Consider the following 22,941-nt stretch of genomic DNA (forward strand, 5'->3'; position numbering starts at 1 on the left):
ATATGCCTTGCATGAGAACAATACTGACCTTTTTTGGTTATGACTGAATTTCATAAACTGAATTTGTGTTACTTTTATTGGGTTTTTTCGATTTTAACCAAAAAGCCAAATCTTATATATATAACTGAACTTCATTACTCAGGAAGTCAACCCACGATATTGAGGAGAGTGAAAAAATAAAGAATACTGCATGTTACGGCTCATTAGCAAAAGGAATGTTTGCTCTGAATAGCCGTTGCGATTTCCACAATTCCATATTTTTGTATCATTCGACTGTAATGCCTAGAGTTGAATAAATTGCTACTTCAGCTAATACATGATTTTTATTTAACACTGAACGTCTGCTACTATGAACACCATCATTTATCTGGATCTCTCGGCGCCCCTAAGTGCCATCACGTTCCTGTGAATGGCTTGTGCGATGCGCTGAGACAACTTCACAGAAATAAAATGAGACAGCATACCTCAAAATGTTGCAAGGTTTAAGCTGATGGCTTCTATTTTTCAGCAGGTGTTTAGCAGTCATTGACATCTAGTACAAGAGCATAAATATACGATATTTTCATTATAAACGGTGCTTACATTATAGTTATGGTATGTGGAGTTTAACGTCCCGAACCTGTGCATGGGCTATGAGAGACGCCACAGTGGACCACTGAGGATCAGTTTAGACCACCTGGGATTCTTTAACAAGCTCTGACATTGCACAGTACGCAGGCATTTTGCATTTCACCTCCACCGAAATGTGGCCGTTGCACCTTTGCTAAACACCCGCCATTAAGCTACCGCAGCGGATGAACCATGTTTATGATTGCAATACATTACAACTTACTCTTGGACAGTCTAATATCATTAGAAAGCGTATTTCATATTTCGAGAGTAATGCGAAGATATTTTCGTTGTACACGAGAAAACTGTTCTCTAAACCAGCTTGGGTGAGGCTGATACAGAATTTACGACTTTTGGCAGAATTAATTATGGTTGGTTACAGGAACATTTCACTGCTTTTGTGCACTGTTGTCGGCAACAAGAAGGAAGATTTGGCAAACAGCAGGTGAAACTCTGTGCCCAGTGGCACAGGTCACTGCAGCACTACCGGGAAAGTAGTGTTACATGCAGCTTCAGGCTCTTGCAAAGGCATCAATTTATTTGGCAGCACTGTTACATGCACACATAGCTACAATATGCGCTACGCACTGGCAAACGTAAGCCGCATATCCTAGCCATGTGCAATGCATATTTTTGCTTCCAAATGTGGGTCCAAGTCGGCACTCATAGCTCAGAGTGCACTGAAACCTAAGCAGAAGAACAAAATGCTGAAACTTCTACAAAATGTACGCATTCTGCATGAGAAAAAATTAACTACTGTTCAGTAGCATTGATTAAATTAGGCTGGAAAATGCCACCACATATAGTGTGCTGAAAAAAAAAAAGGAATTTCATGATAAAAGGTAAAGAAGTGTGCACTTCAAGGGACGCAAAGGAAAAATCGAAGTTGGCCACTATCGATTGAGTACCGCACTCTATTCACAAAGAGGCAACTCTTACCAAATCTTTTTATAAGCTAGAAAAGACCAAGACACCAAAGAAGGCAATGCCATCACCGGCCAATTTTGCAAGTAAAATGCGCGTGTCAACACCATTATTCAGCAGCGGATCCCACAGGCTATGCTACAACTTTAAAACAGTGTCAACCCGTCCTTTCAGAAAGGACGTCAGGAGTTTGAATTGACTGGTGGGCAGATATTTAAATCCAATTTTCTTGCCTACAAATGAACCCTCTGCTGCCAAAAAAAATGCCAACATAGCATTGAGAACAATAATTGGATGATGTCCTCAGTGTTCCTTTAATTAGGACAAAAGAAATCACAAACATGCTGGAAGTTTGTGTAATAAAGAACGGAAAATGATTTCAGCTATCGTGAAAACAATTGAAGTGTCTTGGTTAAATTCTTTCTTTACACAAGCTATGCTTACATCGTATACACGTGCACATTACATCAGCAAAAGATTTAGCACTGTTTGCATGGAATCTATGTCTTTGGTCAGGTGCTCCACTTCAAACGGAAAACTAACTCTTTCCAAGTGAAATGAAGTTTGTCACATCAATGACAATCATTCACAGTTGCTGTGCCACTGGAATGTAAAGATGGGGTGTACTGCTCAACAGACAGGCACATTCATCTGTCATACTGGGGCATGCATTGGTCACAGTTTGTACAGTGGGCAGTCCACACCATCACCCATTTCAACATAAACTGTCTTTTCCTGGGAATAGGCCTGCAGCGCCGCGAGGCCATTTTCTCGTCCGTATCCTGACATCTTGTAGCCCCCGAAGGGCACTTCGGGCGGGAAGACGTTGTAGTTGTTGATCCAGACAATGCCAGCTTGGAGTTTGTTTGCGACCCGATGAGCCCTTCTTATGTCCCTGGCAGAGAAATGAGAGCAGTCATAATATGTTAGCTGCACACAAAATAAAGCACTCCTTCCCCTGCCGAACTTACAAACGAGTACAACTGCAGTCCACTGCTTCTACAGGAATCACTTAACTGCACCGAAGCCCAGTGCTCAGGAGAAAAAAAATACCACGTGCTGTCCGTAAATCATTTTAGTTTTTTATCTTGCCAGACAAAGTTTTGAAAGCAGCCGCGGTTGGATTCGAACACGGGTACTCGGGATCAGTAGCCGAGCGCCCTAACCACAGAGCCACCGCGGCGGGTGGAGAATATTCGCATGATCCAGAATTTGTATCACCCAAAACAGACCAGGACATGAAAACTGCAGGAAAGAAATGCATTCTTCTTTTCTTCAATTGATTGCATTTAAGGGGCATAGAGGACAAATTAAAGTTGGCCTGCATTGACTGGGTATCGCGTTCTAATCACAAAGGGACCACTATAACCGAAAACAGAGCTTTTATAAGCTACAAAAGACCAAAAAACAAAACATAGGTGTTGCCACCACCGGTTGGTCTCACAAGTACAATGTGTACATCAACACCAACTTTTGGCGAGGTTCCCAGGGGCTATGCTAAACTGCCTTTTCGATAAGAACATCATGAGTTTGAAATGACTGGTGGGAAGACAATTAAATCCATTTATCTCACTGAGAAATGCACCTTTTTGAGAAACATTTTTACTGAGAACAATAACTGCATAGAGTTGTCCTCAGCGCCCCTTTAATCACGCATTTGGTCAGCAACGATGTCTTGTTAAAAATTCACATGCAGCTATTAGTGCGAAAGCACTAATCTAGACCTTCAGGGCCTGGCAAAATCATTTCAGGAGAGCAAGCTGCCGGGCTAGTTGGTGATGCATGTTGGAAAAACTAGGTACCTCGTGAACCTGTTTTTTGTGTCCCTTACTCTGTCCGTCTTCCGGTATTTTGCGCTTCCTAGTTTACAACATGGCAAAATCATCTTTTGCCATTGTTTGTGCAGCAGAAGAATCCGAAAGAAAAAGTAAAGAAAGGAAAATCTCATCAATATCCGCGACTGGGAGTCGAATCCGTGGCAGTGCAAACAAATCAGCTTCAAAGGCCGCTGCGTGAGAGCGATGGGCTATCACTGCATCTGAACACGCCTCGTGTTAAACTGTGGCACACTCTCGCACTGTACATTGCAGAGTGTCACCTTCACCAACTCCCATCTGCGGGCACACTGCCCGCTCATTACCATCTTCTATGCAGCACAAATCCGTGTTTTCGCTCTGATTTGAATGTAGTAAACATTCGCTGTAATTTTCAGCTATGACACACTTGCCTCTCATTGGAATTTCTTGTTACCACTAATACGAGCTAATTATGGCTAGCTCGCCGCTCATTTTACGGCCTTATTGATATGGAACAACTTTCCGACATATAGTAAACAAGCATCTTCATTAGGCACTTTTAGAAAAGAACTGTTTAGTTTTCTGCTTGAGTCACATTAGATTGTTTTTTTGTTTATTTTGACTACGTAATGCTACTTGTGTATGTATGTTGTACTGCTTATGTATGCTTATGTACAGTATGTATGCTGCCTCTGTATGTGTTCATTGATAGCAAGTACCCCTTCAGCTTTATGCTCTGGGACCTCCTCCTGCATTATATATTTATGTATTACAACCGAACTGTTGAATAAAAACATGGAACACTGCTGTGTTTATGTCCAATTTTGCCCTGACATATCATTACAGGCAATTCTAACACTACTCCCATGTAGTTCATGAGTCTTAGTGAATGTGTCCTTGGTAACAAGGCGAAACTATATGCCCTTAGCATGAACATTTCAACACTTAAATTTTCTTGAAATTGATGACCGAGGGCACTGTATGGAGAGAATATGCAGGTACTTCTGCTGCCCTAAGGATTTTACCAAGCTCATCTGACCCACTTTCAAGAAGAAGAACCAAACTGATGAAGTCCGATGTTTCAGAGCAGCCTCTTCATCAAGCTCAGGAGACTCTACTCAGATCTGAACAAACTGGTCGAAAGGAAAAAAAAACAATGATTTGTCACTCACTGAGTCATGACGCCAGCAGCCAGTCCAAAGGGGCTGTCATTTGCCCGACGTAGGGCCTCTTCCTCGGTGTCAAATGCAGAGACGCTGACCACTGCACCAAACACTTCCTCCCGCATGACCCGCATGCTGTCGGTGCAGTCAGCCAGCACACAGGGGCTGAGGTAAAAGCCTCCAGACAGGTTAGGATCAGCAGGGGTCACTCGCTGACCTCCACACAGCACACGGGCTCCCTTTTGAATATATGCAGGAGCAACAAAGGGAAGGGCAAGAAAAAAGAAAGAGAACATTGAGTAAAGGAAACCTAACTTTACTGCCTGTTACAGCCTCAAAGACTGGTTCTCACAGTATGGTGTGCACAGTCTTTAGAATCCTCAAAGACACTTCGTCAGTTCAGTTCAGTCTCTATTCCAGTCATGCACAATGACTGAGAAGAAAGGAAAAAAAAAGCTGCACATGTGGTTTGACAGAGCTTCCATAGCAGTTAAGCACGGTGATGGCAGGTAATAGTATAAAATAAAAAGAAAGGGGTTCTTCGGTTCCCCAAAGCACTGAAGTCTTACACCATACAAAAAGGCCCCCATGCTCTTATATAGTTTAGCTGATGAGAAGGTCTGACAGAGCGATGCATGTTTAATCCACTCGAACATATGACCTGGGGCATGGTTATTAAAGGGGCTCTGAAACACCTTCTCAGGAGAGTGCATAAACTTGCTCAATCGCTACATTCTCTCATCGAGAATACCTCAGCAAAATAATACACTTCTACATGCAGCAGAGAGCCCACAATTGCGTGCGAAACTTGGCGAGCCCTTTCCAGCGACTTTTTCATGCTCGCGCCCTCCTCCGTCATACGCCCCTGCGTAATTCTGTTCAGAGATGGCTATTGGTTAGATTCTTTCAGGCGCCATGCAGCTACCATGGCCAATCAGTAGCGTCACTCCAGCAGGTCAGGAAGCTCTGCCCCCCCCCCCCCGGAGAGCTCCCACTTGCGTCGACGGTGGGGCTGCCAGAGGAGCGCCTACCTTTGAGTGTGTGAAAAGTGATGAAAGAAGAGGGAAAGGCACAAACACTGAAATTCAAATTTTGACTACAGATAACTCAGCTTCTACAAAGCGCATCAAAAAAAAAAATTCTTGCTGGAGGATATTCGTGAGGCGGCATCCTTTAACATCCCAGGAATACCGCACCTTTTTTTGATAGCCCCTTTCATTACCCCTTTAAAGCATGCTTCAAAACATTTTCTTTTGCCTCAGGCATTCACTGACAAAAGCCTGTGACAGAGGTATACCTCTTTCTTGGCATCTTCGATGTAGGACAGGACACGAGCTGCATGCTCAGGGCTGATAGTGGCACCCACAGTAGTATCGGAATCAGAGGGGTCGCCGATTTTGAGTTTCTCCGTGGCCTTCACAAGGTGGTCCAGAAACTCGTCTATGAATGGCCTCTCCACATATATGCGGGTGCAGTTGCTGCACACCTGAGGCACGAGCCAAGGGAGAAGGCTGAGGACACTCAAGGACAAACAGAGCCAGCTGTGGCCATGCAATCGAGACTTTTCTGAGCTGATGTACTGCTGAGCATTAGCTGCGATCAATAAAGTGTGCCTGCCTGCCTTGAAGAAACAACCAAGTAGGCATTGATATATTGCTACACAGGTTGCAATGGCCTTGCACAGTATCCACTGCAATTAAAACCTTCATATAACTAGCACCTCTAAATATTAGTGACTAAAGGAACTGCGGCAGATGCAACTTTCCAGCAGCGTACCATCTTTACTTATTAAAATAGTAACTAAAATCAGCTAGTACACTTTGCTATTAAAGCCATTTTGTCCTCCACACTTTGCAAAAAAAAAATTTTTTTTGCAAGGCCAATCTGGGAACAATACTTGCAGGTCATAAGGAAAACACTGCTCTCAAAAAGTCTATTTCACAGGCAGAAAAATTTTAAATTTCCATCATTTCCCAGATTCATAAGTGTTCAAAGAAACAAGAACTGCAATGTATACCTTAAATATCAAGTCAAGCAAACAACTTAGCTTCACATCAGCTGGCAATTTTAGCCCATGCTTGTGTTCAGGCAAGTCAATTAGTTCCTTCTTGTCTCCATTTAGCAACCTCTGTTAGTTAAAGTCTCCCTTTACACACACTGCAACATAGCAGTATTCTCAGCTATTAGCAGACATTGTTTCGTGAGGTAATGATGCGCTGCCAGCTCACCTCGCCCTGAGTGAGGAAGTTGCCCAGCAGTGTCGCCTTCACAGCATCAACGGGTGATGCATCAGCAAAGATGATGAGAGGCGACTTGCCTCCGAGCTCGAGGGTGCAGCGCTTCATGGAGTCAGCGCAGCAACGCATGATCGCCTGTCCTGTAGCCACACTGCCTGTGAAGCTCACCTTGGCCACGTCTGGGTGCTGGCACAGCAGCTCGCCCGTCTTGCCGTCACCCTATCCAACAACAATGTGAGCACATGAAGTCAGAGAAATCTAAACCCACAACCTGTGAACATGCATACAAATAGCCCTCCAAACACGAGTTAAGCAAGAGGTAACTGCACCACAGTTAAAAAAGAGTATTTGAAACTGACCAAAACACAGCTGAGACCAATTGGAACTGATTGAATTCCAGCAGGCTCTAATTGTAATTTTGGCCAGTTCCAGTTCTTTTTTAATTGATATGCTTAGGTGTATGCGTGCATGTCGCAGGAACCTCATGCCACTCATTGTATAATCACATCACCACCTCCCAGAGCCGCCACCATGGCCCAGTGGTTATGGCGCTCGGCTGCTGGCCTGAAAGATGCGGGTTCGATCCCGGACGCGGCGGTCAAATTTCGATGAAGGCGAAATTCTAGAGGCCCATGTACTGTGCGATATCAGTGCACGATAAATAACCTCAGGTGGTCGAAATTCCCGGAGCCCTTCACTACGGCGTCTCTCATAGCCTGAGTCACTTTGGGACGTTAAACCCCCATAAACCAAACCAAACCAAACATCACCACCTCCCACCTTCCCTCTCATCCTCTTTTTGCACTTCCCCAGTTTAAAGTAGGAGGCCAGAGCCACCCTTTTCCCCATCTGACCTCTCCACAGCTCCTAATGCTGAACACTTCTCCCTCACTGTCTTGAAATAGGCTGTTGGGGACTCTGCAGGCTGCACTCCCAGATGATCACAATGGCAACACTTTCGTGCTCACATGGTGAAATGTCCTGTATGACTAATAATTTTGATAACAACAATTTGTTTATGCCCCCGTAAATGCAGCTGCCTATTCCATTGTATTCAACACACATAATAAGACAGAAATGTATCCACTGCACCTGCAACCAACTTTTAAAGTGGCAATAAAATGCTTCTAAGGGCAGCCACACAGGTTGCTATGGCAACGACTGTGTTGCTTCCAACTGAGTCTACTGTGTTCATACATACTTGCTGGAGATTCTTTCATTCATACATTCATGTCAGTGCATTTGACACTGTCATGTCGCACTGACCTGAAGAGGAAGTTTGTTTGCCAGCAATCTGCCTATGATGCTCCAATCAGTAACACAAAGTAAAAGTGACACCCCTCAAGTGATCACTTGAAATTCCAGCACCCTATCAACACCAAAGAGAATATGCTGTGTGTGTATACATGCATGCATGTTTGGAAAATCCAAACTTTTCAAACCATTAATGCTACTCCTGGAGGTGCTACTTTCCCAGAACATTATTACAACTTTGCTGGGTGACACAGATCAACATGCGCAGTACATGAAGGAAGTGAGGAAGCAGGAAGCCCCCAAAGCAGTGGATCTTTAAAAGCGAGTCAAACACTAAGGCGCCCCTATGCTGTGCGATGTCAGTGCACCAGTGCAGGTTAAAGATCCCCAGGTGGTGGAAATTATTCCGGAGCCCTCCACTATGGCCCCTCTTTCTTCCTTTCTTCTCTCACTCCCTCTTTATCCCTTCCCTTACAGTGGGCGTCGTCCCATATGTGAGACAGGTACTGTGCCACATCCTTTCACCAAAAACCAATTTAGCCAAACAAGTTTTCAGAATTCTCATTTTGAGTCTAAAGGAATGAAATGAGTAACATATAGACTCATTTCATCAAAGCAATCAATGCATTATGTCCTTATGCAGATGTAAAAATATGTACAGTCACTGTCAGCAGAATTACCATTATAAAAGAATTAAACAACGTCTGTTGTTAGTCGTATCTTGGCAGGGCACAGGTACCGGTCAGAAACACGGAGGCTAACAAAAAAGGGTTGAAATTAAATTGACGACACTGCAGCGAGCTATGGAAAGGAAAATGAAAGGGGTAATGTTAAGGGACGGGAAGAGAGTGGAGTAGATCACGAACATATAAGAGTTAACGATCTCCCAAATGAAATGAAGAATGAATGGTAGAGCATGTAATGCGAAGCTAGGATAACTGATAGGGGGACACAGAAGGCTCGAAGAGAAGGCAAATACTATAGGAAGAAGTGAGAGAGAGTCTAGTGGGTGGATGAGATTAGGAAGTTTTCAGGAATAAGGTGGATGTAGCTGGCACAAGACAAGGTGATTTGGAGGGATATCATCATCATCACCAGCCCGACTATGCCCACTGCAAGACAAAGGCCTCTCCAATTACCAGTGTCCTGTGCCAGCTGCGGCTACCTTATCCCCACAAACTTTGTAATTTCTTATATTGGAGAGACCTTAGTCCTGCAGTGGATGTAGTTGACAACGATGGTGATAATTCTCTTAGCCATTTCAGAATATTCATAAGCACGAGTCCACATTACTGTAACAGAAGTCATTACAGCCACTTGTTATGGACAAAATAATGAAATAATGTCGGACTTGCTAGGATTTTTTCATACACTCTGAAGATTTACAGCACAGCTAGCATGCACCAACTTTTCAGGAAGGCATATGGTCTTGGGATCTCGATTTGCGACTAGGCAAAACGTTTATTTCCAAATTATCTGCCTGACCCAAATGACTACGCTATTAGTTAGAAACCCTCTAACTACATTTGAAGTGAATTCATGCACACATCCTGCTTCAACCCTTGCTGGCTTGCCTACCTGAACAAGGTTCACCACACCATCAGGAAGGCCAACACTTTGGCATATCTCCGAGAGCAAGATGGCCGACAGGGGTGTCAGGGGTGATGGCTTGAAGACAAAGGTGTTTCCACAGACGAGAGCAGGTGCCATCTTCCATGACATCACTTGGAATGGATAGTTCCATGCACCAATGGCTGCCACAACCCCGAGAGGTTCCCGTCGCACCATGGCAAAACTTCCTCCAGGGAGATTGAACTGCTGGCCTGGGCAATGAAGATGCTAGTTTGCGACGGTGATACATCTTAGAAAAAAAAATGCTACTGCAAAATAAATCAAGCATTTGCTATAAAAGGAGTACAACAGTTATAATGTTAAAAAACTAAAAACAAACAAGAGGGGATAAAAACTGCAAGAAAACAGGGCCAGTAGATGCAGTTGAAATAAGACCTTCTTGCAAGCAGGTAATCAAGCATATATGAATATAGAAGAAAAAAATTACAGGACAGTTACTACAGTGTAAGGAGAGATCCAGCAACAGCTGTTAAGGTACTCATACTTTTTTATATGTTGAGGTACAGCACATGAGAGCGACTTCATACCTACAGTTCTATAGCACTATTTCTAGTTTTCCCTACATACTCACTTTTCGACTAGCTGTCCTCTCCAGTTCGCCATGCGCCTAGAGTGGCGCCATCGATAACCCTTCTCCTTGGGTGGCACAATTCGCAGCAGCTGCCACAGATGGACTGTGCTACTCTCCTCCATTCTTGTCAGACTTTTCTTCCTCCTTCCACAATAACCACCCTCTAATTAAGCTTTCCTATTCTGTTGCCATACCCACCTCCTTCTATGGTAACCATTCTCCAGTTGGAAATTCCTCTGTTCTAACCACATCCTCCTCCTTCCACAGAAACCACCTTCCGGACCGTTCCAGAGGTAACCACCCATCAGATACCTACCTACGCTCTCACCTTACCCTCCTCCTTCCAGAGTAACTGCCTTTCAGGTGGTTCCCATGGCAGCCACCCACCGGTTGATCTTCCTTACGCTCTCGTCATACACTCCTCCTTCCATGGTAACCAACTTCCGGCTGGGGATTCCTCCATTTTTGCTGCACCCTCCTCCTTACATAGTAACCACCATCTGAGCAGTTATCCTGGTAATCACCTTATGGTTACGTCTTCCTACCCCCTTGCCACACCCTCCTCCTTCCATGGTCACCTTCCTCTTCCTTCCAGGGCAACTACCCTCGGGGTTGGGTATTTCACCCATCAGTCACACCCTCTTATGCTCTAGCCACACCCTCCTCCTTCTGCAGTAACCACCCTCTGGTTACGCTTTTCTGCACTCTTGCCTTACCCTCCTCCTTCCCAAGTGACTACCCACGGCTACCACCCAACGGTCGCACCTTTCTGCACTCTCGCCATACCCTCCTCCTTCCATAGTAAACATCCTCCGGGTGGGGATTCCTCCTTTCACAGTAACAACCCTTGGGATAGTTCCAGTGGTAACTATCCACCGCTTATGCATTCCTCCACTCATGTCATACCCTCCTCCTTCCATAGTAACCACCCTCCGAGTGGTTCCCATGGCAACACACCCACTGGATATGTCAACCCAGTAATAAGCGTTTAACCGCTGTCACTGTGAAAGTACCAACAAATTCAATCGCCGAGCATGCAAAGAAAAGTGGCCATGAGACTAACTGGGATGAAGCCAAGATAGTGAAAATGAAATACAGAATATCAGCCCACCTAATCATGAAGTTACGTATCATCCAGGCAACTCCCGACACACTAAACAGGAATGATGGCACCTTGCATCCTGTCTATGAGAAATCATTAAAAGCTCTATGAAGTGCTACAAAACCCGGATGCATCTTGCTTCAGCGTGCATAAGGCAGCCATAATTCTCTCGAAATATCAAGTTTTCTTTTTGACCATGGTCAGTGACCTGGAAACTTCATCTGCTATGCTTTCTGACCAAACAGTATGCTGTCACACCTTCGATTGCATCTTTCACTTTTGTTCCACACGGCTAGAGTTGAAGCAGTCTACAACACAAACCTTTTATAGATGCAGCAATTCCACCATAGTACTCAAGCACATCAGCACAACCAGCAATGTCAACCACGGCCTCCCATATGGGCTTCCCTGTGTCGATCATTTCAACCTCCGCAATCTCCTTTTGCCTTTCCTGTTGGAAAGAAAGCCTGTAAGTGATGGGATGTGCTGCACGCTCTTTGGTAGCAATGATGGTGATTGCCATCCACTGCTTGACAGGGTCAACTCCTATTCTGCTAACACTGCCACTTAGTGCTACCAAGCATGCATTACACAGATGGGACAGATGGAGGAAACAGCTTTATTGAATCCAAGAACTGGGTCAGGTAAGGGGGGTGTCAGGTTGGGGAAGAGGAAGACTGTGGGCCCTCAAGCTGCTCTAGGTGGCCGGAAGTCCTTGGGCTTTGATGACCCGCATGGCCCAGCACACAATCCGAATTTGATCTGGCCGTGAGCTGCGCAGAGCAGCCTACCGTCGCTCCCGTCATTCAGCCCCCTCAAAGTGGGGAGTACGGTTGTTGGGGAAATTACAATATATATGAATAAAGTCTGCTCGCAGGCTCGAGCATAGATTACAATGCGGTGAAGCATCATCTGGATGAATTAGGGAATTAAGATAATGGGACTGCATAGTGCTTGTTTGTAATCAACGCCAAACAACTTGCTCGGCCTGGGACAGGGATTTATGAGGTGGGAGGGTAGCTGAGGTGAGAATTGCAGTAGTGTAAAGTAAGAATATGAAAAAAAAGGCTGAGAACAAGCATACCAAAGAGTCTTTAAATGTGTTACGTACCCTGACTTTCCGTGAAATGGCTGTGAGGAACCTCCCACGCTCTCCATGAGAAAGTTGCGACCATTGTTCGAATGCCTTTTTAGCTGCAGAGACTGCGTTGTCCACATCTTTTGCTCCAGAAGCAGGTATGTGGCACAGTACTCTGCCTGTGATGTGACACAGTGTTGAAGCAAATAGAAACCAGTTCACTTTTTGAGATCATGTAAATCTATAAGTTACATAAGTGTCATATACACACAATTGGTCACTATTGCAGTGCATGCTTGCTGAAAACTTCCAAAATTTTTCAGACAGTTTACATATAAAATATATTTGGATCAGACTAGAATTTCAGTTATTAATTAATGTCAAGTACATTGAGCAGCACCATTTGAAGAACTGTCCGTTCAATCATTCTGACAAGCCAAAATGACTGAAAGGGCATACTCATTACGTGTTCACCATTTAGAAAACAGCAACGAGCGTTGGGCCAAGATGATTGACTGAACAGATATAATCATTAGAATATATTTACTCTTCAGAATCTAGCAATGACGGTTTAATAAGAGCTGTACTGAAGACTGCAATTTTTCCTTTCCCTGAAAGGCACCTCCTGTGGTACTGCATATAGTTGTGATGCTCGGTGCAAAGATTGTGGATGTGAATGTCAGTCTTAATGGAATGGCAAACTTGAGCTGTGAAAGCCAAATAAGACTTCTTTTTATGCGGACTTTCAGGTATTTCAGAACAAGAAAAAAAAAAAGAGGCTCAATATACCGGGTGTTTCGGCAAACACTTTCAAAAATTTTCAAAAACAGGCTTTTTTGGGTAAAAATGTGGCTTTTGCGGCATAGTATTACCAGTATTGGCGGACACGCGAAAGCTGGTCAATCGTCTTAAGTAGTAAGCTGGAGAACTAAATTTTAATAAACTAGTAGAGTTAGGCACCTGGTTGCAATTAGAGAATTGTAGCCAGTCGTTAGTAATAGCCATATCAGTTATTAGAATTTAAAAAACGCGATTACCCTTGCCGCTGTGGCTCGACAAAATTTGGCTGCATCGCGCGAAAATGCACGCACTTTCGAAAGCATGCAGGCAAAGCAAACCCTCCAGTGCACATAACTAGTCGAACAAGCCAAATCTTGCCGAGCCACAGCGCCAAGGGTAATCGCTTTTTCGAAATTCTAAAAATGACCGGCTTCAAATCTCTAATCGCAACTAGGCGACTAACTCTGCTAGCTAAAAAGATAATTATTAAAAATTAGTTATCCAGCTTACTACTTATAACGATTGTCTAGTTTTCTGGTGTCCGCCACGACTGGTAATACTGTCCGCAAAAGCAATATTTTTGCGCCAAAAAGCTGATTTATGAAAAGTTTTGAAAGTGTTCGCTGAAACGCCCGGTATAATGTCTCCATGGCTGTTGTGTGAGGGCATCAACACTCCAAATGGGACCTTAATTTTACCAAGGAATGAAAGACATTGAGAGCAAAGCCATAATGTCTCCATGGCTGTTGTGTGAGGGCATCAACACTCCAAATGAAATTTTCTTAATTTTACCAAGGAATGAAAGACGTTGAGAGCAAAGCCGTTCGGTAGCTGTCGAAACAACGGTGAAGTTCCTTGTCTCTTTGACAAAATTATTACAGCTAAGAGCAAAATTTCTCACTTTTGTACTTTTCCTCCCTGTTTACGAATTTAAAAGCAACAAGATTACGGGCTTGAGGCTCGAAACCCAGCTGCAGTACCGACATTTCGAAAGAGGCGTAATGCGAAAAACTCCGTTCATAAATTTCAGAGCAAGTTAAACAAGAATAGAGGTAGTTAATTATGTTAATTATAGAGCCTTCCACTACGGCATCCCTCAAAGCCAAGATGCTGATTTAGGATGCAGAATCCTATAACACGCTTAAAAAACGAACCTTTTTCTTCCAAATTAACATTAAGCAAGACTTCACAAACATCATCCACTCGGTTTCAAGCCGGACCAGATATTCAAGAAACGCAACGCTTCGCTGACCTGTTGCCGGCTGCAGTACCTTGATCTCCCCTACGGGGTCTGTAGCAGCAACTTTTTTACCGGCAATAAAATTGTGTGGTTCAACGTAGAGAGAACGCTTGCCACAACGCATGGTTGTCGCGAACATGCCGAGTGAGTTACTCGAGTCGAGAGAGCTGCAGTAGAACGGTGCAGATCACAGCGAAAGATAAAACGGACACCATGGCGACTATCAAAGATGAGCTGCTCTACAAAGGCGCGGCAGACGCAAGCGGTACTTAGTATCGGTGTCGCGACAGCCTCTTGTACAAATACATCACAAGGCTAAGGATGTTTACAAGGCCGCAAACCGATACGTGCGTATTGCGCAAACTAAACCAGGCGGGCTGAGAAAAGCTCGCAAGGAAAAAAGGCAAAATTTCATCGACACCACACAAAACTAGAAGCCAAGCCATGCCAAAATTAGACTAAAAAAATTTACATAAAATTGCACTAAAACAAAAATATTTATATCATCAAATAATTTTGTTTTTATTGCGTATAAAATTTAGATGTAATCAAGTTGTCAGGCACAACTCTTGGTAAGGGTCAAGAAAAATAGCCAATGGGTCCGAGACTAGACCACGGATGTCCGGGTAGTCGATAAAAAAGACAGCGGCTGTTTTACGCGATCAGTCCGCGTACAGGGTTAATTCAGCGCGCATTGAAGTTAACTAGCTCTGGATTATATTTCGCATTTGTGTGTATAGCAACTATATCGTAGAGGTGTTATGAACTCTTCGGTAAGTCGCGCTTTCTTGGCCCGGTGCCGACAGAGTCCCGTTCTCTTGTCGCGCTGATGTGCAGGATGTCGGCATTGTATACATTGTTTTTGCAGGCTTGCAGGGATCTTTTAAAACGACTTGTCAGTATTTAGCAATATAGTTCCTTAGTTCTCAACGGTTTTTTGAAGCAGCGGTTTCTGAAAATGCCATTGGCTTGACATTGCCGAACCTTGCCGGGCGTTCATTGCACTCGTTTGTGTATTGCTGGTATGCAGGCCCTGATGAACGTGCCGCAGCACCCTGTCATGCAGACTGTGGACAAGGAGAAGATATTCCAGTGGATTATTGAGCTCTCCAATCCCGAGACGCGCGAAAATGCGCTTTTGGAACTCAGGTTTGTGTAACGCTACTGCATACGCTTGAGCGAGTGTGCGTGAGCCATTACATGACATGGCCCATTTCCGTGTGAGAGCTTTGCTCGAATTGCTTACTTAAACAGAAGAAGAAAAAAAAAAGCGAAGCCATCCATCTGGTTGTCTCGTTGCTGTTCACTTCGCGCGCTTGACACCGAATGCATGTGTTGCGGCTGCAAAGCTGGCGCTTTTGTCCTAATCTCGCATATGATAGATCATGTATGTGGTTGCTTCTTGATACCGCTGATAGCGAAGCGTGTGAATTCGCGCTGTTGGGGTAATTGTAGCGGGACGAATGATGGCACGGCTGCCGCAAACACCCGGTTTACATTGCGAATGCAGTCGGTTCGTAGAAAAAATTCAGTATTATCTTCAAGCCGTCGGTTCAGCCGAGTACACACATGTGATAAAAGGGGTACAAGCTTTCATCTGGCCAGTTGCTCGGCTTATCTGGGACTATGCTTGGGAAATGGGCCTTTGGTCCCCACCTGGTGTAGACGAAGACGCCTTTTGCCATGTCACTCTTTGGCTAATAGCTGCCCTTGCGCAAAAAAAAACTAATCAAGTCATTGCTTTACTTTACCTCACGTCTTCATTGTTGAATGAAGTTTTGCAGCATTTACTGAAGGAATTAACGGTGCAGCTTGCTCTGGCATTATCGTTGCAGAATTTCAGTGTAAAACGTATAGCAGGACACATGCAAACAGGTTAACAGCTGTAACCAACCAGGTGGGAACACCTATATAGCTCTATGTAGGGGGGGTAAGAGCATTCTACTCGGTCAGCTTAACATGCTTATGACACGTTCACATTTCAGATGCTATACATGCAGCTGTTGAACTACTAGCCTATGATATCTGATAGTAGAAACTTGCTCATGGTAGAAATTTTATTTAGAGAAAATTTGAAGACGTGGCTGCTCTATAAGAAATTCACCTATAAAAATACGTTGCGACACACTTAACAGGGAGCTGTGCCTCTTGCCACAGTCAAGGAGCAACTTGGAATGCATCTAAGATCAACCTAGCATGAAATTAATTTGGGACATTGTTTTATGGCATCCAGTGCATCTCGTCATGCACAATTACATTTTCTTTGTAGATAATGAACCAAACATGGAGCCTTCTTTGAGACTTCTATCTTGCATAGGTTCCTGTAACATTGGGCAGCGTCTCTTCCTTTCCACTTTCTAGCAATTATTACCAAAGAGGACATGCCTAGTGCACATGCTGTGTGCTTTTCTGAAGTGATATTGGTTGAGCAAATTGTTAAGCGCAGTACCCTTGTCTACCCCTGAAAGCACTCAACCTTTTGTCTTTCTTCATGGAGGACATATTCACTGCTTGTTACAAGTTGCCAGGATCAGGTTACTTATGCAGCCACTAAATGGAGCTAGTGAATTTCACTTGGCCTCAGGAGACGATGCACTGCCCATTGAGCCCGCTGTGTCCTTTGCACCGGCCGTGTATCAGCATTGTTCCTGTAGGTGACCAATGGTGCCACTTCCACGCTGCCTTTAACAGTGTTTGGCTTCCCTCAAGTTATTGGAAGAATTAGGGTTGGCTGTCTTCTTTCTTGACGAACAAGGCATTAAAGCCTGGTTTGTCATGAACATTATCACACCACTGCGGCCTCGGAGGCTGCCAGCAGATGCCTTTCAGCAATTGCTGAATATAGGCTGTGGTTTGAATTGCTCGGTGGGACAAATTCGCTGTCGTCTGAAAATTTGGGCGAGAAATAAGAAATTATTGCACTGAAATTTGCTGCAGCGCATGCTGCACATGCACTTGCAAAAGAACAAAGAACACACCCATTAAATGCAGAATGTGGCTAGTGTCTTATGCAGCTCTGGACCATTGCATGCTAAGCTCTGATGGGCAGTTATGTTTTGCTACCTTATTTTTTACTGTAATAAATGCAAGCCTGGCAGCAAGCTGGTGCAAAGTTGGAGAACAGTGGCCTGAGATGACGCGTGCATTTGTATTTAGTATGGTTTAATCTTGTTGACTGGTCAGATACAGCAAGCACTGCAGTGGGCAGGGGCCTTCTCAGTTTTTTTTCTTTTTCACGCATACACTTGCATCAGACATGTGGCTGTGCTCATACCATGGCTCATAGTGCTAACAGGTCACTCCAGTGTAAAAATGCTTTCCATATTTCTTGCCTTTTTGCATAACCTTTCTCCTTCTCTTTGGTACTGATCTGCTCCAGCTGTAACCTCTGGTTAACACTTTGCTTGGTGCTACAGCTTCGGCCCAGTGCCACAGCGGCAAAAACTTGAGAGTATGTGGCCACAGTTGTTCTGCATGAAGTGGCACAATTTTTACCTTGTCATATCCTAGTGAGCTCTGCTGTGAGCACCATTCAAAATGTAATTCAGTTTGTTGTGAGGTAGCGGCGAAGAGCGTGAGGCCACGATGTTTGTTAATTATATTTATTTATTGATACCACATTCTTGTTGCCAAGGCCTTAGCAGGGTGGATACAAAAATCAAATAAAAAATGAAATTACAAAATGCATGGTGCATAATTGAAGGGACATGAGGTCGCTCGTTGCATGCAAAGTTAAGTGATAGCTGAGATGCTGCACAACGCACAAAAGGCAAGGATGAGAGCACGTAATAAAATCACTCGCTACTTAAAGACGAATGTGACTCAAATAATATCAGTGAACCCTGGGTTAAAACATCGTTAGTAAGATTATTCTATTTATTAATACTTGCAGGAAAAAAAATAAAAATTGAGTTCTTTCTCGTACTTAGTGGTGTTATTGTCAGTGAGTGTTGTTGTTATGTTGCATAACCAGTTGAAAAAGTGAGGATGTGCAATATGTTAATTTTATGTCCTTTTATAAGCTGAAAGAAAATTTTAAGTGGCATGTTCGGTTCCTTTGTGTCACGGATGGCAACCAACTTCGCTTGAGGAGCTCGGTGATTGAAGTGCAGCCGTATGAGTCGTAAATAAATCTTACTGCCCTTTTCGAACTTTCTGCTTTAATGATATTTGTTGATTTAATGATGTTGTAGCAGGGATTGTGTATGTGGAACTGTTCTGTAATTGAAACATGCCATTGATATGCAGCAAAAAACGAGAGGTTGTCCCTGACCTGGCACCGATGCTGTGGAACTCGTTTGGCACCATTGCGGCACTTTTGCAAGAGATAATCAACATCTACCCTGCCATCAACCCTCCAACACTCACTGTAAGCTCCATTGTTCTCGGATTTTTGTTTTAAATGAGCCTAAATGCAATGGTAATTTTTTATTTTGTTTGGGGCTTTTGTCTTTTTTGGAAGGTTGGAGTTCATTCCTCGCAGTTGTTGGTTAAGTCTTGATTAGACAATCTTGGGCTGTGTTTCTGACTGCTGTGGTTGTTGATACGCTGTCAGCAAAAAGTGCACATATTTGAAGTATTTTCAATAGCCAGAACAAGATCAGAAGTGTTCTAGGCTAGGGAGTTGTGGAAGTGTTTGACCATATGAATCTTGGAAGATCGTGAAAAATATTCAGGTCATCCAAAATTTATATCATCTTAAACCAACAAAATCTTTTTGCCGAAGCATGGGAGATGTATTCATGCCACTGAATGGAATTCATATACGGCCGTGTGCTACCTTTTTCTCGCGATGTCAGCTGTGTGCGGGCCGTGTGCCATCGCTCACTGCTTCTACTGTATAGTGCGCAATTGGTGATAGCGGCGTGGGCGATGTGCAGGCAGCACTTAGTGGTTGTGGGTGCTGTCACGGCTCACACATTCATATCTTCTGTAATGCCGTGGGAGAGTATTCAAACGTTTTAAATTTTGCTCATTGTATATAATGCACTCCGACGAGGGAATTTCACAAATTCATATCATTAAGATTTTACTGTAGTCGGTTTGTGCAGGTCGCTAACGGTTTCTGTATCCTTGGCTTCAATGCTTAACCCTTCGATAGTAGAATTTTTTCGAAGAAAAAAACTTTCCCAAATGGTCAAATTATTTTATTGTGTATCTCAAATAAACAGAATGACTAAAGTTAGCAAAAAATGTAAAAAAAAAGTTTGGGGACAGTATTTTCGTGCAAGCACCACTGAGAACTGCAGAACTTTTCAGTATTAATTATGAGTATAATAGTCCTTGGATTATTACTCTATTCACAGTGCCTTGTCACACTCCATGCATAAAATGCGTGTCTTCTCTGCACTTGTGGCGCCAACACAACTTGGCGCCCACCAACACCTTTGCTGTGCGGCTGCCTTTGTCAGGGGTTTTTAGACTCGGTAAACCAGGAGGGCGATAGCAGTCTGTGACCATCAGTAATTAAGGACAGTGCCAATAAAGATGGAAATCAACGTTCACTGGCCGTCAAGGAAGTGCCAGTGAAGATAAAAATCAACTTTCGCTCGCCTTTGTTGCGATCACGCAGAGAATCTGAAGTCGTGAAAGCGTGTCGCAGTAACTGCTCAACATGCTGAAGATTGAAATCTGTTCTTTCTCTGCAAAGGTAAGGCGAAAACCCGTAAGGCAAAAACCCTGCGGGACTGAAGTCTACCAGCGTACATGAATGGAAAAAACATCAAAGGTTTAACTCTTGCGTGCCGTGATTTATCTTCCTGCGACATATGAGAGTAGTCCGCTGTGTCATGGCTGCTTTGACCATTTCTTGGATCTCTTGCTCTGTCTCAATCCTGTGCAGGCACACCAGTCAAACAGGGTATGCAATGCCCTGGCTCTGTTGCAGTGTGTGGCTTCACACCCAGACACCCGCACCTATTTCCTTGCAGGTAAGACATAATCTGCGGGGGTCCGTTGACGTGTGCACTGCCCAGTTGCTATAGCAGCAGTGCTGTGCTGGATGTGCTCCTTGATGTCTACCATTGTCGAAGCCTATGGCAGTATGCATAGATACCGGATTCCTTTCGCTCATTGGTACAGTACCAATTTTGGCTCAGCTGCAATTTTGGAGCAATTGCAAAATTGGCTACTCAACCTAGAAGGTAACAGAAACACTCAGGACAGACAATAAGTGATTTCTGTGATATTAATTTCAGGTGTGAAAGAATTCTAGAAAAAGTTTTAACTTTCGCATTCGAACTGCTGCCTTCCACATAATAAAAAATGCAGCGCTAAACCACTGAGTCTCGAAACAGGTGGGAATAAGTAAGGGCTGTTTATTATGCTGTTATCCGTTTCCATAAAATTTCAATAATCCATCACGTGGCGTTGCTTAACCCTTTCCTGCCGGAGAACAAATTATCCAGGAAGCTGAGATTTTTTTTCTTCAATTATTATTGCTCTTGTAGGTTGTCTGCCAAAACGTCTGGCATGAAAACATGCAAAAAAATTAATCCTTAATTGGGAAAATGAACCCACAAAAATGTTTGTTGGCCTTATATTGATGAAACTGTCACCACAGCTGAGATCAAAGGTGCATAAAGTTAGAGGAAACCTGTGCTTCGGCATGACATAGCTCCTTTGTTCTTTGTCATGGTCAAACAATAGAACGCCGCACTTCTTGCTGCATGGAGCTGTTCTGTAACGTCATCTGGGAAGGCTTCAGATATGCACCCTTTTGATGAAGCGATGAGAGGGCCATTTTTATAGCGATAGCTACATTACGGTAGCATTTCGAGCCGTCAGCGCCTGTGGCTACACCGCCATGCTGTCACGTGGTAGGTCACATGGTGCAAAGCAGCTGCCGGCGGCACGGCGCCGTGGCTGATCACGTGGTTGGTCACGTGACCAAGTTCCACTCAGCCAGCTGTAGCTATCGCGTCACTCCAGGTTTAACCAGAGCTAAACCACCGTAAATTTTTTTTTATAGAAATGTTATTTTATAAAACAACCCAAGCCACTTTAAAAAAACCTGTGCACGTTTTTTATGTGGCTTGGCTAGTGTTTGGCTGAGTATGTTTATTGTGATTTTCAAATCTACCCTACTAAATGGGGATATAGGTCAGACCCTCTCAACTTGCCAGTTCTAAATAACATTGGATGGCGAATGTTAAAAGCACCCTTAATTTGAACCAAATGCAACCCAACCGGCTGCGCAGCAATGACATTATATATTTTCGTGTTCCATTTAAATGCTGCTTGCATGTACAGTACACATCAGAAGGCCACTAAGTACTCGAGCGCTGCTCTTCACTGTGTTTTTTTGTTTTCTAATGTTCCACCTATATTCCGGTTTGATTGCAGCTGTGCTGCGATTCAGGTTGTTGCACATCTTAATTAACCTGCATTGACTTATATGCAAAATAATGTTAGTCCTAAGAATAAAAAAAGTATTTGTGCAGGCTTTTGAATTTGACAGAAGGTTGGTAAATTATGCTCTTCACTGTGCATTGATTAAATTTCATGCTAGTAAATATTGGGTGCAGCCAAATTGAATTTTGTGCCAATGAGTAACCAAGGCACGAGCCAAGTTTGTACTTCCTGGCTTTCTTGGTGTTGACGAAGAATCTCGGCACCTGTCTTTTTTCTGGGTGACTATAAAACTGAATTCTACAGGAAAGTCCACCATGTCTACAAGGGAGAGGTGTCAAGGGTTATTTCATGCAATAAACTTCATTTGGCATCGGCGTTCTACTCGTATGCTTCTCTACCTCTGTCCTCTTTTCTGAGCACTGTCAATGCACAGTGCGCAGCCTACACCTGTTGAAGTTGGAATACATGTTGATGGGTGCCTTTGGAAAATTTTCACTGTACTTGTTGCATTCTGCTATAGGTTGTTCAGTAAAGAGTAGAAAGGTTTGGCTGTGGAAATTTTCAGATATACACTTGGTTACACCTCTGGTGCAATAAGAATGGAGGGACGGGGAAAGAGGGTGGAGTGCATGCAATAATTTGTCAGCTGCAAAGCCTCTGTTCACTTGTGCATAGCAATATAACTAAATGTACTAGTCAGAAAGGTCATGGTCTGGGAGGTTTGGTTGGTACTGAATCTGAAAGGGGAAGGGACAGTAGTGGTTAACCTTTGGCATAAGTCTTTAAATTCAGTGCATGAAAGCATTGTTGCATGTGCTAACAAAATTGTCGTGCATATTGACGGGCAGGTCAGCAAAAAGCAGGAAAGACATTTTCGACTGGCATGTGCCTGGTTTTTGCAATATTATTTCAGAAGCATTGTTTCGGTGTGTAGACGTGCAGATGGTTGCGATACTAACACTGAAGAATCTTGGGAGTATGCAATACATTGGCTTTTACAAAAATACTTTCACATTATACGCTGCATCAATTTTTGGAACTTTTTTTTTTAATTTCGCTATTTTTTTTTTCCTTTGCCTCTCCGCAGCGGGTAATGGCATTCATATTTGTGGTGCACTGAATGTGTTTAGGGGTGGTTTTGAACAGGTCTTGATATTTTTTGAAGAACTGTGGTACTGCCATGTCTTGTGGGAGGCATGCAG

General features: G+C 43.7%; 2 protein-coding genes across 3 annotated transcripts in view; one reads left to right on the forward strand and one right to left on the reverse strand.

Moving 5' to 3' along the window:
• Positions 1-1,127: 1,127 nt before the first annotated feature.
• Positions 1,128-14,791, reverse strand: LOC144125255 (4-trimethylaminobutyraldehyde dehydrogenase-like). Its single transcript, XM_077658478.1, has 8 exons — positions 14,399-14,791; positions 12,400-12,545; positions 11,610-11,739; positions 9,562-9,806; positions 6,721-6,948; positions 5,790-5,978; positions 4,502-4,731; positions 1,128-2,428 (listed from the first exon to the last, which is right to left on the reverse strand). The coding sequence occupies exons 1-8, from the start codon at positions 14,523-14,525 to the stop codon at positions 2,209-2,211; spliced, it is 1,515 nt and encodes a 504-aa protein (XP_077514604.1). The 5' UTR covers positions 14,526-14,791; the 3' UTR covers positions 1,128-2,208.
• A 208-nt stretch (positions 14,792-14,999) lies between these two features.
• Rcd-1 (Required for cell differentiation 1) overlaps positions 15,000-22,941 on the forward strand; it is a 31,499-nt gene continuing 23,557 nt past the window's right edge. For both annotated transcript variants that reach the window (XR_013313356.1, XM_077658479.1), the window contains exons 1-4: positions 15,000-15,159; positions 15,417-15,535; positions 18,635-18,755; positions 20,229-20,316. Coding sequence is in view for 1 of the 2 variants with exons in the window: in XM_077658479.1 (XP_077514605.1) it covers positions 15,148-15,159; positions 15,417-15,535; positions 18,635-18,755; positions 20,229-20,316 (340 nt within the window). In the remaining variant the exon portion in view is untranslated. The remainder of the gene's footprint in view (positions 15,160-15,416; positions 15,536-18,634; positions 18,756-20,228; positions 20,317-22,941) is intronic.

This window comes from Amblyomma americanum, chromosome 3, assembly GCF_052857255.1.
Source record: "Amblyomma americanum isolate KBUSLIRL-KWMA chromosome 3, ASM5285725v1, whole genome shotgun sequence".
Taxonomy (NCBI): domain Eukaryota; kingdom Metazoa; phylum Arthropoda; class Arachnida; order Ixodida; family Ixodidae; genus Amblyomma; species Amblyomma americanum.